The following is a 13,427-nucleotide window of genomic DNA, read 5'->3' as shown; positions in this document are numbered from 1 at the left end:
CTCGAGCCTGCTCCGCCATTCAATAAGATCATGGCTGACCTTCGACCTCAACTCCACTTTCCCGCCCAATCCCCATATCCCACAGGTGTAGAGCATTCCAAAGATTCTCAACCCTCTGAGTGAAGAAATTCCTCCTCATCTCAGTCTTGAATGGCTGACGCCTTATGCTGCGACTATGTCCCCTAGTTCTAAATTCTCCAGCCAGGGGAAACAGCCTCTCAGCATCTACCCTGTCAAGCTCCCTCAGAATCTTATATGTTTCAATGAGATCGCCTCTCATCCTTCTAAACTCCAAAGAGTATAGGTCCATTCTACTCAACCTCTCTTCATTGGACAATCCTCTCATCCGAGGAATTAATCTAGTGAACCTTTGTTGCACTGCCTCTAAGGCAAGTATATCCTTCCTTAGATAAGGTTAGACTGGTCAGAAAGGTAAAAGCCCGTGGGATACAGGGAAATGTGGTGAATTGGATCCAAAATTGGCTCAGTAACAGGAAACAAAGGGTAAAAGTCGATGGATGTCTTTGTGAATGGAAATCCGTTTCCAGTGGTGTGCCACAGGGCTCAGTGTTGGGTCCCTTGCTGTTTGTGGTATATATTAATGATTTGGACTTGAATGTAGGGGGCATGATTGGTAAATTTGCAGACGACACAAAAATTGGCCGTGTAGTTGATAGTGAAGAGGATAGCTGTAGACTCCAAGAAGATATCAATGGGTTAGTGGAGTGGGCGGAAAAGTGGCAAATGGAGTTCAACCCGGAGAAGTGTGAGGTAATGCACTTAGGGAGGGCAAACAGTAAAAGGGAATATGCAGTAAACGGGAATATATTGAGAGGGGTAGAGGAAGTGAGAGACCTTGGAGTGCATGTGCACAGGTCCCTGAAGGAGGCAGTACAGGTAGATAAGGTTGTGAAGAAGGCATACGGAGTGCTCTCCATTATTAGCCGAGGTATAGAATACAAAAGCAGGGATGTAATGACGGAACTGTATAAAACGCTGGTAAGGCCACAGCTGGAGTATTGTGCGCAGTTCTGGTCACCACATTACAGGAAGGACGTAATTGATCTGGAGAGAGTGCAGAGAAGATTTACAAGAATGTTGCCAGGGCTTGAAAATTGCAGCTACGAGGAGAGATTGGATAGGCTGGGGTTGTTTTCCTTGGAGCAGAGGAGGCTGAGGGGTGACTTGATTGAGGTGTACAAAATTATGAGGGACCCAGATAGAGTAGACAGGAAGTACCTGTTTCCCCTAGCGGAGGGTTCAAGAACTAGAGGACATAGATTTAAGCTGATTGGTGGAAGGATCAGAGGGGACATGAGTAAAAACTTTTTTACCCAGAGGGTGGTGGGTGTATAGAATTCGCTGCCCGAATTGGTGGTAGAGGCAGGGACCCTCAACTCTTTTAAAAAGTACCTGGACCTGCACCTAAAGTGCTGTAAGCTGCAGGGCTACGGACCAGGTGCTGGAAGGTGGGATTAGAATGGGCACCTGGTTGTTCTTTGAGCCGGTGTGGACACGATGGGCCGAATGGCCCCCTTCTGTGCTGTATCTTTTCTATGGTTCTATGAGGAAACCAAAACTGTACACAGTACTCCAGGTGAGGTCTCACTAAAGCCCTGTACAATTATAGTAAGACTCCCCTACTCTTGTACTCCAACCCCCTTGCAATAAAGGCCAACGTGCCATTTACTTTCCTAATTGCCTGCTGCTTAGATGGCGATTAGTGATTATCTTGTATTTGTGGCCCTAGTTCTGGTCTCCCCGCAAGTGGAAACATTTTCTCTACGTCTACCCTATCAAACCCTTTCATAATCTTAAAGACCTCTATCAGGTCACCCCTCAGTCTTCTCTTTTCTAGAGAAAAGAGCCCCAGACTGTTTAGTCTTTCCTGATAGATATAACCTCTGAGTTCTGGTATCATCCCAGTAAATCTTTTTTGCACTTTCTCCAGTGTCTCTATATCCTTTTTAGAATGAGGGTTACAATGTTGTAGTCCTACCTCCGACTCCCCCTCCCTGTGAACACAGTTTCCCTGTTGGGAGTGCAGATCATAGAACTACTACCTCGAGGGATAAACAATGCAAGGCACAGCAAACTGTAACTTACCTGACACGAGTCTCCATTAACAGCATCCTCATCACCAGTCATCTCTGAAAAGAACAACAGGGCCATGTGAAAGAAGCAGCAATGGTTAACAACCATAAAACACTGATTGATAAATGATACACAGTAGGCCTGCACTCTGCCTTCAGTGCTTTCTGTTTGTGAAGATGCATGAGAACAATTTCACCAAATCTAATCACCCAGGAGTAGTCCAGCTGGACTGGTGTCACAGACCCATACTGGTGAATCTCACCATTATTATCGCTGTACTAAACATAACTGGAGTCTAACAATTGAAACCAAATGCCATTTTGGTTTGAATGATATATAGTAAACATTTCTTCCTTTTACATAAGAACATAAGAAATAGGAGCAGGAGTAGGCCATTCGGCCCCTCGAGCCTGCTCCGCCATTCAATCAGATCATGGCTGATCTTTGACCTCAAATTCACTTTCTCACCCGATCCCCATATCCCTTGATTCCCCTAGAGTCCAAAAATCTATCGCTTTCAGCCTTGAATATACTCAATGACTCAGCATCCACAGCCCTCTGGGGTAGAGAATTTCAAAGATTCACAACCCTCTGAATGAAGAAATTCCTCCTCATCTCAGTCTTAAATGTCCGACCCCTTATCCTGAGACTATGCCCCCTAGTTATAGACTCTCCAGCCAGGGGAAACAATCTCTCAGCATCTAAACTGTCATAGAAACATAGAAACATAGAAAATAGGAGCAGGAGTAGGCCATTCGAGCCTGCTCCGCCATTCAATATGATCATGGCTGATCCTCTATCTCAATACCATATTCCCGCCCTCTCCCCATACCTCTTGATGCCTTTTGGGACTAGAAATAGGTTAGTAGATTCGATAATTGTCAGATAAAATTTAACACATTGAAATGTGAGGTGATACATTTTAGGAGGAAAGATGAGAGGATATATACACAAAATGGTAAAACTTTAAAAGGAATACAGAAGCAGAGCATTTAGCGGTACAGGTACACAAATCTTTAAAAGTGGGAAGACAAGTTGATAAAGCTGTAAAAGAAAAACAATGGAACCTAGTTTTATAAATGATGAGATTTATTGATGAGGCAACAGAGAGGGTCGATGAGGGCAATGTGGTTGATGTTGTGTATATGGACTTTCAAAAGGCGTTTGATAAAGTGCCACATAATAGGCTTGTCAATAAAATTGAAGCCCACGGAATAAAGGGGGCAGTGGCAACATGGATACAAAATTGGCTAAGTGACAGGAAACAGAGAGTAGTGGTGAACGGTTGTTTTTCAGATTGGAGGGGAGGTATGCAGTGGTGGTCCCCAGGGGTCGGTACTGGGACCACTGCTTTTCTTGATATATATTAATGACTTGGACTCAAATATACAGGGCACATTTTCCAAATTTGCAGATGACACAAAACTTGGAAGTGTAGTAAACAGTGAGGAAAATAGTGGTAGACTTCAAGATGACATAGACTGGTGGAATGGGCGGACACGTGGTATATGAAATTTAACGCTGAGAAATGTGAAGCGATACATTTTGGTAGGAAGAATGAGGAGAGGGAATATAAACTAAATGGTGCAACTCTAAAAGGGGTGCAGGAACAGAGAGACCTGGAGGTATATGTACACAGGTCGTTGAAGGTGACAGGACAGGTTGAGAAAGTGGTTAAGAAAGCACACGGGATCCTGGGCTTTATAAATAGAGGCATAGAGTACAAAAGCGAGAATGTTATGTTGAACCTTTATAAAACACTGGTTCGGCCACAATTGGAGTATTGTGTCCAATTCTGGGCACCGCACTTTAGGAAGGATGTGAAGGCCTTAGAGAGGGTGCAGAAAAGATTTACTAGAATGGTTCCAGGGATGAGGGACCTCAGTAACGTGGATAGACTGGAAAAGCTGGGATTGTTCTCCTTAGAGCAGAGAAGGTTGAGTGGAGATTTGATAGAGGTGTCCAAAATAATGAAGGTTCTAGACAAAATAAATAAAGAAAAACTGTTCCGACTGGCGGAAGAGTCGAGAACCAGAGGACGTGGGTTTAAGGTGATTGGCAAAAGGACCGAAGGTGATGAGGGAAAAATTTTTTACGCAGCGAGTGGTGAGGATCTGGAATGCACTGCCCAAGGGGGTAGTGAAAGCAGGGTCAATTGTAGCTTTCAAAAAGGAATTAGATAGGTACCTGTAGGAGAAAACGTTGTAGGGCTACTGGGAAAGAGGGGGAGAGTGGGACTAGCTGGATTGCTTTTGCAGAGAACAAGCGCAGGCTCGACGGGCCGAGTGGCCTCCTTCTGTGCCATAACCATTCTATGATTCTTTGATTCTAAATCTATCTAGCTCCTTCTTAAATATATTCAGTGACTTGGCCTCCACAGCCTCCTGTGGTAGAGAATTCCACAGGTTCACCACCCTCTGAGTGAAGAAATTTCTCCTCATCTCAGTTCTAAATGTCCTAACCCGTATCCTGAGACTGTGACCCCCTCGTTCTAGACTCCCCAGCCAGGGGAAACATCCTCCCTGCATCCAGTCTGTCTAGCCCTGTCAGAATTTTATACGTTTCAATGAGATCCCCTCTCATTCTTCTAAACTCAAGTGAATACAGGCCTAGTCGACCCAATCTCTCCTCATACAACAGTGCTGCCATCCCAGGAATCAGTCTTGTGAACCTTCGCTGCACTCCCTCTACGGCAAGTATATCCTTTCTTAGGTAAGGAGACCAAAACTGCACACAATACTCCAGGTGTGGTCTCACCAAAGCCCTGTATAACTGCAGTAAGACATCCCTGCTCCTGTACACCATTTGCCTTCCTAACTGCTTGCTGCACCTGTATGTTTGTTTTCAGTGACTGGTGTACAAGGACACCCTGGTCCCTTTGTACATCAACATTCCCCAATCTATCACCATTTAAATAATACTCTGCCTTTCTGTTTTTCCTTCCAAAGTGGATAACTTCACATTTATCCACATTATGCTGCATCTGCCATGTATTTGCCCACTCACTCAACTTGTCTAAATCGCCTTAAAGCCTCTTTGCATCCTCCCCACAACTCACAATCACACCTCGGTTTCTGTCCTCAGCAAACTTGGAAATATTACATTTGGTTCCCTCATCCAAATCATTGATATATATTGTGAATAGCTGGAGCCCAAGCACTGATCCCTGCGGTACCCCACTAGTCACTGCCTGCCACCCCAAAAAAGACCCATTGATTCCTACTCTCTGTTTCCTGTGTTAACCAATTTTCAATCCATGCCAGTATATTCCCCCCAATCCCATGTGCTTTAATTTTGCACACTAACCTCTTATGTGGGCCTTTATCAAAGGCCTTCTGAAAATCCAAATACACCACATCCACTGGTTCTCCCATATCTATTTTACCAGTTACATCCTCAAAAAACTCCAGGTTTATCAAACACGATTTCCCTTTCATAATTCCATGTTGACTTTGCCTAATCCTGTTGATATTTTCTAAGTATCCTGTTATCACATCATTTATAATAGACTCTAGCCCCCTCAGAATCTTATATGCTTCAATGAGATCACCTCTCATTCTTCTAAACTCCAGAGAGTAGAGGCCCATTCTATTCAATCTCTCCTCATAGGACAGCCCTCTCATCGCAGGCATCAATCTACTGAATCTTCGGTCTACCGCCTCTGAGACGAGTATAACCTTCCTTAGATAAGGAGACCAAAGCTGTACACAGTACTCCAGGTGTGGTCTCACCAAGGCCCCATACAATTGTAGTAAGACTTCCTTACTCCTGTACTCTAACCCTCTTGCAATAAAGGCCAACATACCATTTGCCTTCCTAATTGCTTGCTGTACCTGCACTTTCTGTGTTTCTTGTACGAGGACACCCAAATCTCTCTGAACACCAACATTTAATAGTTCCTCATCATTTAAAAAAAAGATTCTGTTTTTCCATTCTTCCTACCAAAGTGAATAACCTCACATTTCCCCACATTATACTCCATCTGCCACCTTCTCACCCACTCACTTAATCTGTCTATATCCCTCTTCAGACTCCTTGTGTCCTCACAGCTTACTTTCCCACCTAGCTTTGTATCGTCAGCAAATTTGGATCATTACACTCGGTCCCTTACATTCTACTTTTGTTTTGAAACACACAGACCTCATAGGAGGGGAGGGATTACAGTGGCAGGGAGCTCACCGAGGCATCGGACACCACTAACAAATGAGGGATTAATGCTGCCTACCTGAAATTTCAAGCTCAACTTTATTGAAATTTCACTGAAAGGAATTGGAAGCTTTTATGATAAAAAAAACCCACTGGAGGCTGTAAATCTGACAAATACATGGGGTTCTGTGAGCAAGGGGCAATGCCTGGAGTTATCAAATTTAACAGGAATATAATTCCAGCTAAAGTCTCTTCAAGGGGCTGTCATCCTTGTGATTGTCTCTGTCCCAACCTGGGCAGGTAACAGTGGTGTATGAAGTATAATGAATAAAGAGGAATAGGCAGATAGTACGACAATACTACTGAGTTTAGGCAAAAGCAGATTTGTTCCCTTTAATTCCAACTCAGATGGATCAGGAAATCATGTAACAAAAACAATGTGGTTATAATGGGAGATTTTAATTTAATAGACTGGGAGAAGCAGAACAGCTCAAATAGCAAAGGCAATGAATTTCTAGAATGTATCAGGGACAGTTTTCTAGAATAATGGGGGTCACTTTAACCCAATCCGTCTGGCAAGAAACTAACGGAATTCTGTCCAATTTTACTCTTCATTGACTTCAACCGTGTAAACCCAGGAATCGACCCCATCCCACCGGGTGGGTTAGGTTAAAATCGCCCCAATATGTTTTAGAACCAACAAGGGAACAACCCATACTAGATTCAACGATGGGTAAACAAAGCAGAATTAGTTAACAATCTGACAGTAAGAGAACATCTTGCAATTAGTGACCATAATATGATTTGATATTAGTGTGGGAGAGAGAAGGGAGAGTCACAAACCAAGGTTTTAAATTCAAGTAAGGCAAACGTCATAAGAATGAGAAATGAACTGATCTCAGTAAACGGGGCTGAACTTTTAATGGATAAACTTACAAACAGTGGGAAGTATTCAAAGAAGCATTTGGCACGATACAAATCCAGTACATACCTCTAAAAGGCAGTGTAGTTAAGCAACCGGGGTCAACAAATGAGATAAGACACAGTATCAAGCTAAATAAAAACCTTACACAAATGCAAGGAAAAGTGTAAATCCAGGAGACTGGGAGGAACACAAAGAAAGTAATTAGAGGTGCAAAAAGGAATATGAAAAAAATACTTGCAAGGGATATCAAAGCTAACAGCAAAAGTTTTTATAAAACTATTAAGATAAAGAGAGTGGTAAATGGGGAATGTGGGCCCACTGACGACGGGTGCAGGTGGAAGTATATCGGCAATAAGGAAATGACATAAAAACAGAAAATGCTGTAAAAGCTCTTCTAGTGAGGCAGAATCTGTGGAGAAAGAAACTGAGTTAACGAGACCTCAGTGGCAGACTGTTAAATGAGGACTTTGTATCCGTTCTCACAGTGGAGGGAGAGGACAAAATACCAGTGGTACAAAGAAGCCTAAATGAGTCAAAGGGAGGAACTTAGTGGGTTTAATATAAGTTTAAAAGATGACAATGAAGGAAATAATGGACTTAAGATAGACAAATCTCCAGGACCTGATGGTTTCCATCCTAGAGTATTAAAAAAATAGATGAGGAAATTGCAGGTGTGTTGGTCATAATTTTCAAAAGCTCTCTACAGGAATTGTGCCTTTGGATTGGAAAATTGCAAATGTCGCTCCATTATTTAAGAAAGGAGGAAGAAACCAGGTAACTACAGGCCTATCAATTTGACATCAGTTGTGGGGAAGTTACTGACATCTATCATCAGGGACACTGACTGAGCACTTGGACAGGTATCAGCTGATCAAAGAGAGACAGCATGGATTTGTCACAGGTTGATCATGTCTGACTAATCTAGTTGAACTTTTTGAGGAAGTCACTAACATGGTGGACAAGGGGGTATTAATAGATATTTGTGTTTATGGACTTCCAGAAGGCATTGGTCTGGGGGAGGGCAGACCGCAGAAGGTGAGTAACTCACTAAAAGTCCCAATCAACTTGTTCCACAAATCCCTCCGTCTATCCAAGCCGTACATCTGTCTATCCGAGGGGGACGTCTGTCTATCCGAGGGGGATGTCTGTCTATCCAAGCTGGACGTCTGTCTATCCAAGCCGTACGTCTGTCTATCCGAGGGGGACGTCTGTCTATCCGAGGGGGACGTCTGTCTATCCGAGCTGGACGTCTGTCTATCCGAGGGGGACGTCTGTCTATCCGAGCTGGACGTCTGTCTATCCGAGGGGGACGTCTGTCTATCCGAGGGGGACGTCTGTCTATCCGAGGGGGACGTCTGTCTATCCGAGCTGGACGTCTGTCTATCCGAGGGGGACGTCTGTCTATCCGAGGGGGACGTCTGTCTATCCGAGGGGGACGTCTGTCTATCCGAGGGGGACGTCTGTCTATCCGAGGGGGACGTCTGTCTATCCGAGGGGGACGTCTGTCTATCCGAGGGGGACGTCTGTCTATCCGAGGGGGACGTCTGTCTATCTGAGGGAGAGTACAGGTTTGAGCCCAGGATTTACATGGCAGCCGATTCAGCTTCCACAAAAGCCAATTTGATTCACTCCACATGATATTAAGTGATGGCTGAGTGCACTGGATACAGCAGAGGCTATGGGCCCCGACAACATCCCAGCTGTAGTGCTGAAGACTTGTGCTCCAGAACTATCTGCGCCTCCAGCCAAGCTGTTCCAGTACAGCTACAACACTGGCATCTACCCGACAATGTGGAAAATTGCACAGGTATGTCCTGTCCACAAAAAGCAGGACAAATAAAAGGATCAGTAAAGAGCACGGAGAGAGAGTGGACCTGAACAGTCAAGAAAAGGAGCGGAGAGAGAGTTGGACCCGAGCGACGAAATAAAAAAAATCAATAAAATCAAAAACGAGACAAAAAGTGAGGTCGCAGAGGAGCGCCGAGAGTAAATCAGTGTATTTAGTTTCTTGGTTAGTGTCTTTAGTGGGGGTTAGTGTCTTTAGTGGGGGTTAGTGTCTTTAGTGGGGGTTAGTGTCTTTAGTGGGGGTTAGTGTCTTTAGTGGGGGTTAGTGTTTTTAGTGAGGGTTAGTGTCTTTAGTGAGGGTTAGTGTCTTTAGTGAGGGTTAGTGTCTTTAGTGGGGGTTAGTGTCTTTAGTGGGGGTTAGTGTTTTTAGTGGGGGTTAGTGTTTTTAGTGGGGGTTAGTGTTTTTAGTGGGGGTTAGTGTTTTTAGTGGGGGTTAGTGTTTTTAGTGGGGGATAGTGTCTTTAGTGGGGGTTAGTGTCTTTAGTGGGGGATAGTGTCTTTAGTGGGGGTTAGTGTCTTTAGTGGGGGTTAGTGTTTTTAGTGGTTAGTCTGTTAGTGTTAGTTAAAAAGCCTAAAAACTAAAGTTAAAAAGAGCGGGAAACTAGATTAAAGTAGATAAATTAATTAGTTTAAAAAAGACTGAAAATAAACCAAGTCCATTAATTACATAAAAATTTATATTAATAAAATATATAAAACGAAGGTTAGATAGGGATGGCAGGGCAGGTGGTGTGTTCTAACTGCAGCATGTGGGAGTTGGTGGAGACCAGCGAGATCCCAAACAACCACATCTGCAGTAAGTGTCGATGCATCAGGGAGGGGGAGAGTTATCAGGACACTTTGATCCAGGAGGCAGTCACACTCCTTAGGTTAGGTAGAGGTTTAGATTTATTCAGTGGTAAGGTACAGGAGGACGCGACTGTGAGTCAGGCAGGTATGGGGATCCAGGATGCTGTGATGGAGGAGGCTCAGCCTTTGCCCATGTTCAGCAGGTACGAGGCATTTGGTGCCTGTGTGGATGAGAGCAAAGACTGCAGGGAGGATGGGCAAACTGACCACGGCACTGTGGTAACGGAGGCCATTCAAGTGGGGGGAGCAAAAAGGAATGTGGTGGTGGTAGGGGATAGTATAGTCAGGGGGATAGATACTGTTCACTGCAGACTCGACCAGGAGTCCCGAAGGCTAGAACTAGGAATGAGGTTCAGCTGAGGGAGTTTGAGGAGCTGGGGTCCAAATTTAAAAGCAGAACCTCAAAGGTAATAATTTCTGGATTACTAACTGAGCCATGGGTAAATTGGCACAGGGACAGACAGATTAGATGGTTAAACACTTGGCTCAAAGAGTGGTGTGGGAGACAGGGGTTTCGATTCATGGGGCACTGGCCCAGTACTGGGGAAAGAGGGAGCTGTTCCGTTGGGACGGGCTCCACTTAAACTGGGCTGGGACCAGTGTCCTGGCGAATCGAATAACTAGGGCAGTAGATAGGGCTTTAAACTAGTAAGAGGGGGGAGGGTTCATGTAAGGATAAATTTACCAGTCTAAAGAGAAAAGTCAAGGCTGTGGAGCAGAGTAGCGATTTGGGTAAAAACAAGCCGAGTGTGTCAGGAAGGGGCAGACAGTTTAACAAAGGTAATAGGGCATCAGTGAATAAAATCACATCAGGGAAAAATAGTAAAAGGTTAAAATTAAAGGGGCTGTATCTGAATGCACGAAGCATTTGTAACAAGATAGATTAATTAATGGCACAAATAGAGATAAATGGGTTTAGAGTCATAGAGTCATAGAGTCATAGAGTTATACAGCACGGATAGAGGCCCTTCGGCCCATCGTGTCCGCGCCGGCCATCAAGCCCTGTCTACTCTAATCCCATATTCCAGCATTTGGTCCGTAGCCTTGTATGCTATGGCATTTCAAGTGCTCATCCAAATGCTTCTTGAATGTTGTGAGGGTTCCTGCCTCCACAACCCTTTCAGGCAGTGAGTTCCAGACTCCAACCACCCTCTGGGTGAAAAAGTTCTTTCTCAAATCCCCTCTAAACCTCCCGCCTTTTACCTTGAATCTATGTCCCCTTGTTATAGAACCCTCAACGAAGGGAAAAAGCTCCTTAGTATCCATCCTATCTGTGCCCCTCATAATTTTGTACACAATCTTTTGATCTAGTGGCTATTACTGAGATGTAGTTGCAGGGTGACCAAGGTTGGGAACTAAATATTCCAGGGTACTTGACTTTCAGAAAAGAAAGGCAAAATGGAAAAGGGGGGGGGGAGTGGGGGAGGGAGGTGGGGTGTAGCCCTGATAATAAAGGATGCGATAAAGACAATAATGAGAAAGGATCTTAGTTGAGAAAATCAGGATGTAGAATCAGTCTGGGTGGAGCTAAGAAATAACAAGGGGCAGAAAACACTGGTGGGAGTAGTTTACAGGCCCCCTAACAATAGTTATAGTGTTGGACAGAATATAAATCAGGAAATTAGACAAGCATGTAACAGGGTAATGCAATAATCATAGGGGACTCTAATCTCCATATAGACTGGGCAAATCAAATTGGCAAAAGTAGTTTGGAGGACGAGTTCCTGGAATGTATTCAAGACAGTTTTCTAGAACAATATGTCGAGGAACTAACTAGGGAACAGGCTATTTTAGATCTAGTATTGTGTAGTGAGACAGGATTAATTATTAATCTTATAATAAAGGATCCTCTGGAGAAGAGTGATCATAATATGATAGAATTTCATATTGAGTTAAATCCGTAGTTAAATCCGAAACTAGAGTCTTAAATTTAAACAAAGCCAATTATGTAGGTATGAGGGGCGAGTTGGCTAAGGTAGATTGGGAAATTAGATTAAAAGATATGATGATAGATAAGCAATGGCGAACATTTAGAGAAATGATTCACAATTCTCAATGAATATACATACCCTTGAGGAATAAAAACTCCACGGGAAAAGTGATCCAACCATGACTAACTAGAGAAATTAAGGATAGTATTAGATTAAAAGAAGAGGCCTATAATGTTGCCAAGAACAGTAGTAAGCCTGATAATTGGGAGGGCTTTAGAAACCAGCAAAGGATGACCAAGAAATTGATAAAGAGGGAGAAAATTGAATATGAGAGTAAACTAGCAAGAAATATAAAAACAGATTGTAAGAGCTTCTACAAGTATATAAAATGGAAGAGAGTAGCAAAAGTAAACGTTGGTCCCTTAGAGGCTGAGACAGGAGAAATTATAATGGGGAATAAGGAAATGGCAAAAATGTTAAATATTTTGTATCTCTCTTCACAGTAGAAGACACAAAAAACATACCAGAAATAGTGGGGAACCAAGGGGCTAATGAGAGGGAGGAACTTAAAGTAATTAATATCAGTAGAGAAAAAGTACTGGAGAAATTAATGGGACTAAAAGCCAACAAATCCCCTGGATCTGATGGCCCACATCCTAAGGTTTTAAAAGAGATGGCTGCAGAGATAGTGGATGCATTGGTTTTGATCTTCTAGAATTCCCTAGATTCTAGAACGGTCCCCGTGGATTGGAAGGTAGCAAATGTAACCCTGCTATTCAAGAAAGGATGGAGAGAGAAAACAGGGAACTACAGGCCAGTTCGCCTGACATCAGTCATTGGGAAAATGCTGGAATCCATTATTAAGGAAGTGGTAAAAGGGCATTTAGAAAATCATAATATGATTAGGCAGAGTCAACACAGTTTTTTCAAAGGGAAATCGTGTTTGACAAATCTATTAGAGTTTTTTGAGGATGTAACTAGCAGGGTAGATAAAGGGGAACCAGCAGATGTAGTATATTTGAATTTTCAAAAGGCATTCGATAAAGTGCCACATTAAAGGTTGTTTTACAAGATTGGGGCTCATGGAATTGGGGGAATATATTAGCATGGATAGAGGATTGGTTAATGGCCAGAAAACAGAGAGTAGGAATAAATCATTTTCAGGTTGGCAGGCTGTAACTAGTGGGGTGCCGCAAGGATCAGTGCTTGGGCCTCAGCTATTTACAATCTATATTAGTGACTTAGATGAAGGGACCGAGTGTAATGTATCCAAGTTTGCTGACGAGACAAAGCTAGGTGGGAAAGTAAGCTGTGAGGAGGACACAAGGAGTCTGCAAAGGGAGAGAGACAGGTTAAGTGAGTGGGCAAGAATGCGGCAGATGGAGTATAATGTGGGGAAATGTGAGGTTATTCACTTTGGTAGGAAAAATAGAAAAACGGAACATTGTTTAAATGGTGAGAAACTATTAAATATTGGTGTTCAGAGAGATTTGGGTGTCCTTGTACACGAAACACAGAAAGTTAGCATGCAGGTACAGCAAGCAATTAGGAAGGCAAATGGTATGTTGGCCTTTATTGCAAGGGGGTTGGAGTACAAGATTAAGGAAGTCTTACTACAATTGTACAGGACTTTGGTG

The 13,427-nt window shown here is 43.4% G+C and overlaps 1 protein-coding gene across 2 annotated transcripts in view; it reads right to left on the bottom strand.

Moving 5' to 3' along the window:
- The window catches only part of LOC137306629 (clathrin light chain A-like), a 50,934-nt gene that overhangs the window by 25,635 nt on the left and 11,872 nt on the right, over positions 1-13,427 (bottom strand). For both annotated transcript variants that reach the window (XM_067975978.1, XM_067976054.1), the window contains exon 2: positions 2,107-2,150. In XM_067975978.1, the coding sequence (XP_067832079.1) occupies positions 2,107-2,150 (44 nt within the window). The remainder of the gene's footprint in view (positions 1-2,106; positions 2,151-13,427) is intronic.

The sequence above is a fragment of the Heptranchias perlo genome, chromosome 1 (assembly GCF_035084215.1).
Source record: "Heptranchias perlo isolate sHepPer1 chromosome 1, sHepPer1.hap1, whole genome shotgun sequence".
In the NCBI taxonomy this organism is placed as follows: domain Eukaryota; kingdom Metazoa; phylum Chordata; class Chondrichthyes; order Hexanchiformes; family Hexanchidae; genus Heptranchias; species Heptranchias perlo.
The sequence above is the reverse complement of the archived record's forward strand: the minus strand, read 5'-3'. Positions and strand labels throughout refer to the sequence as shown.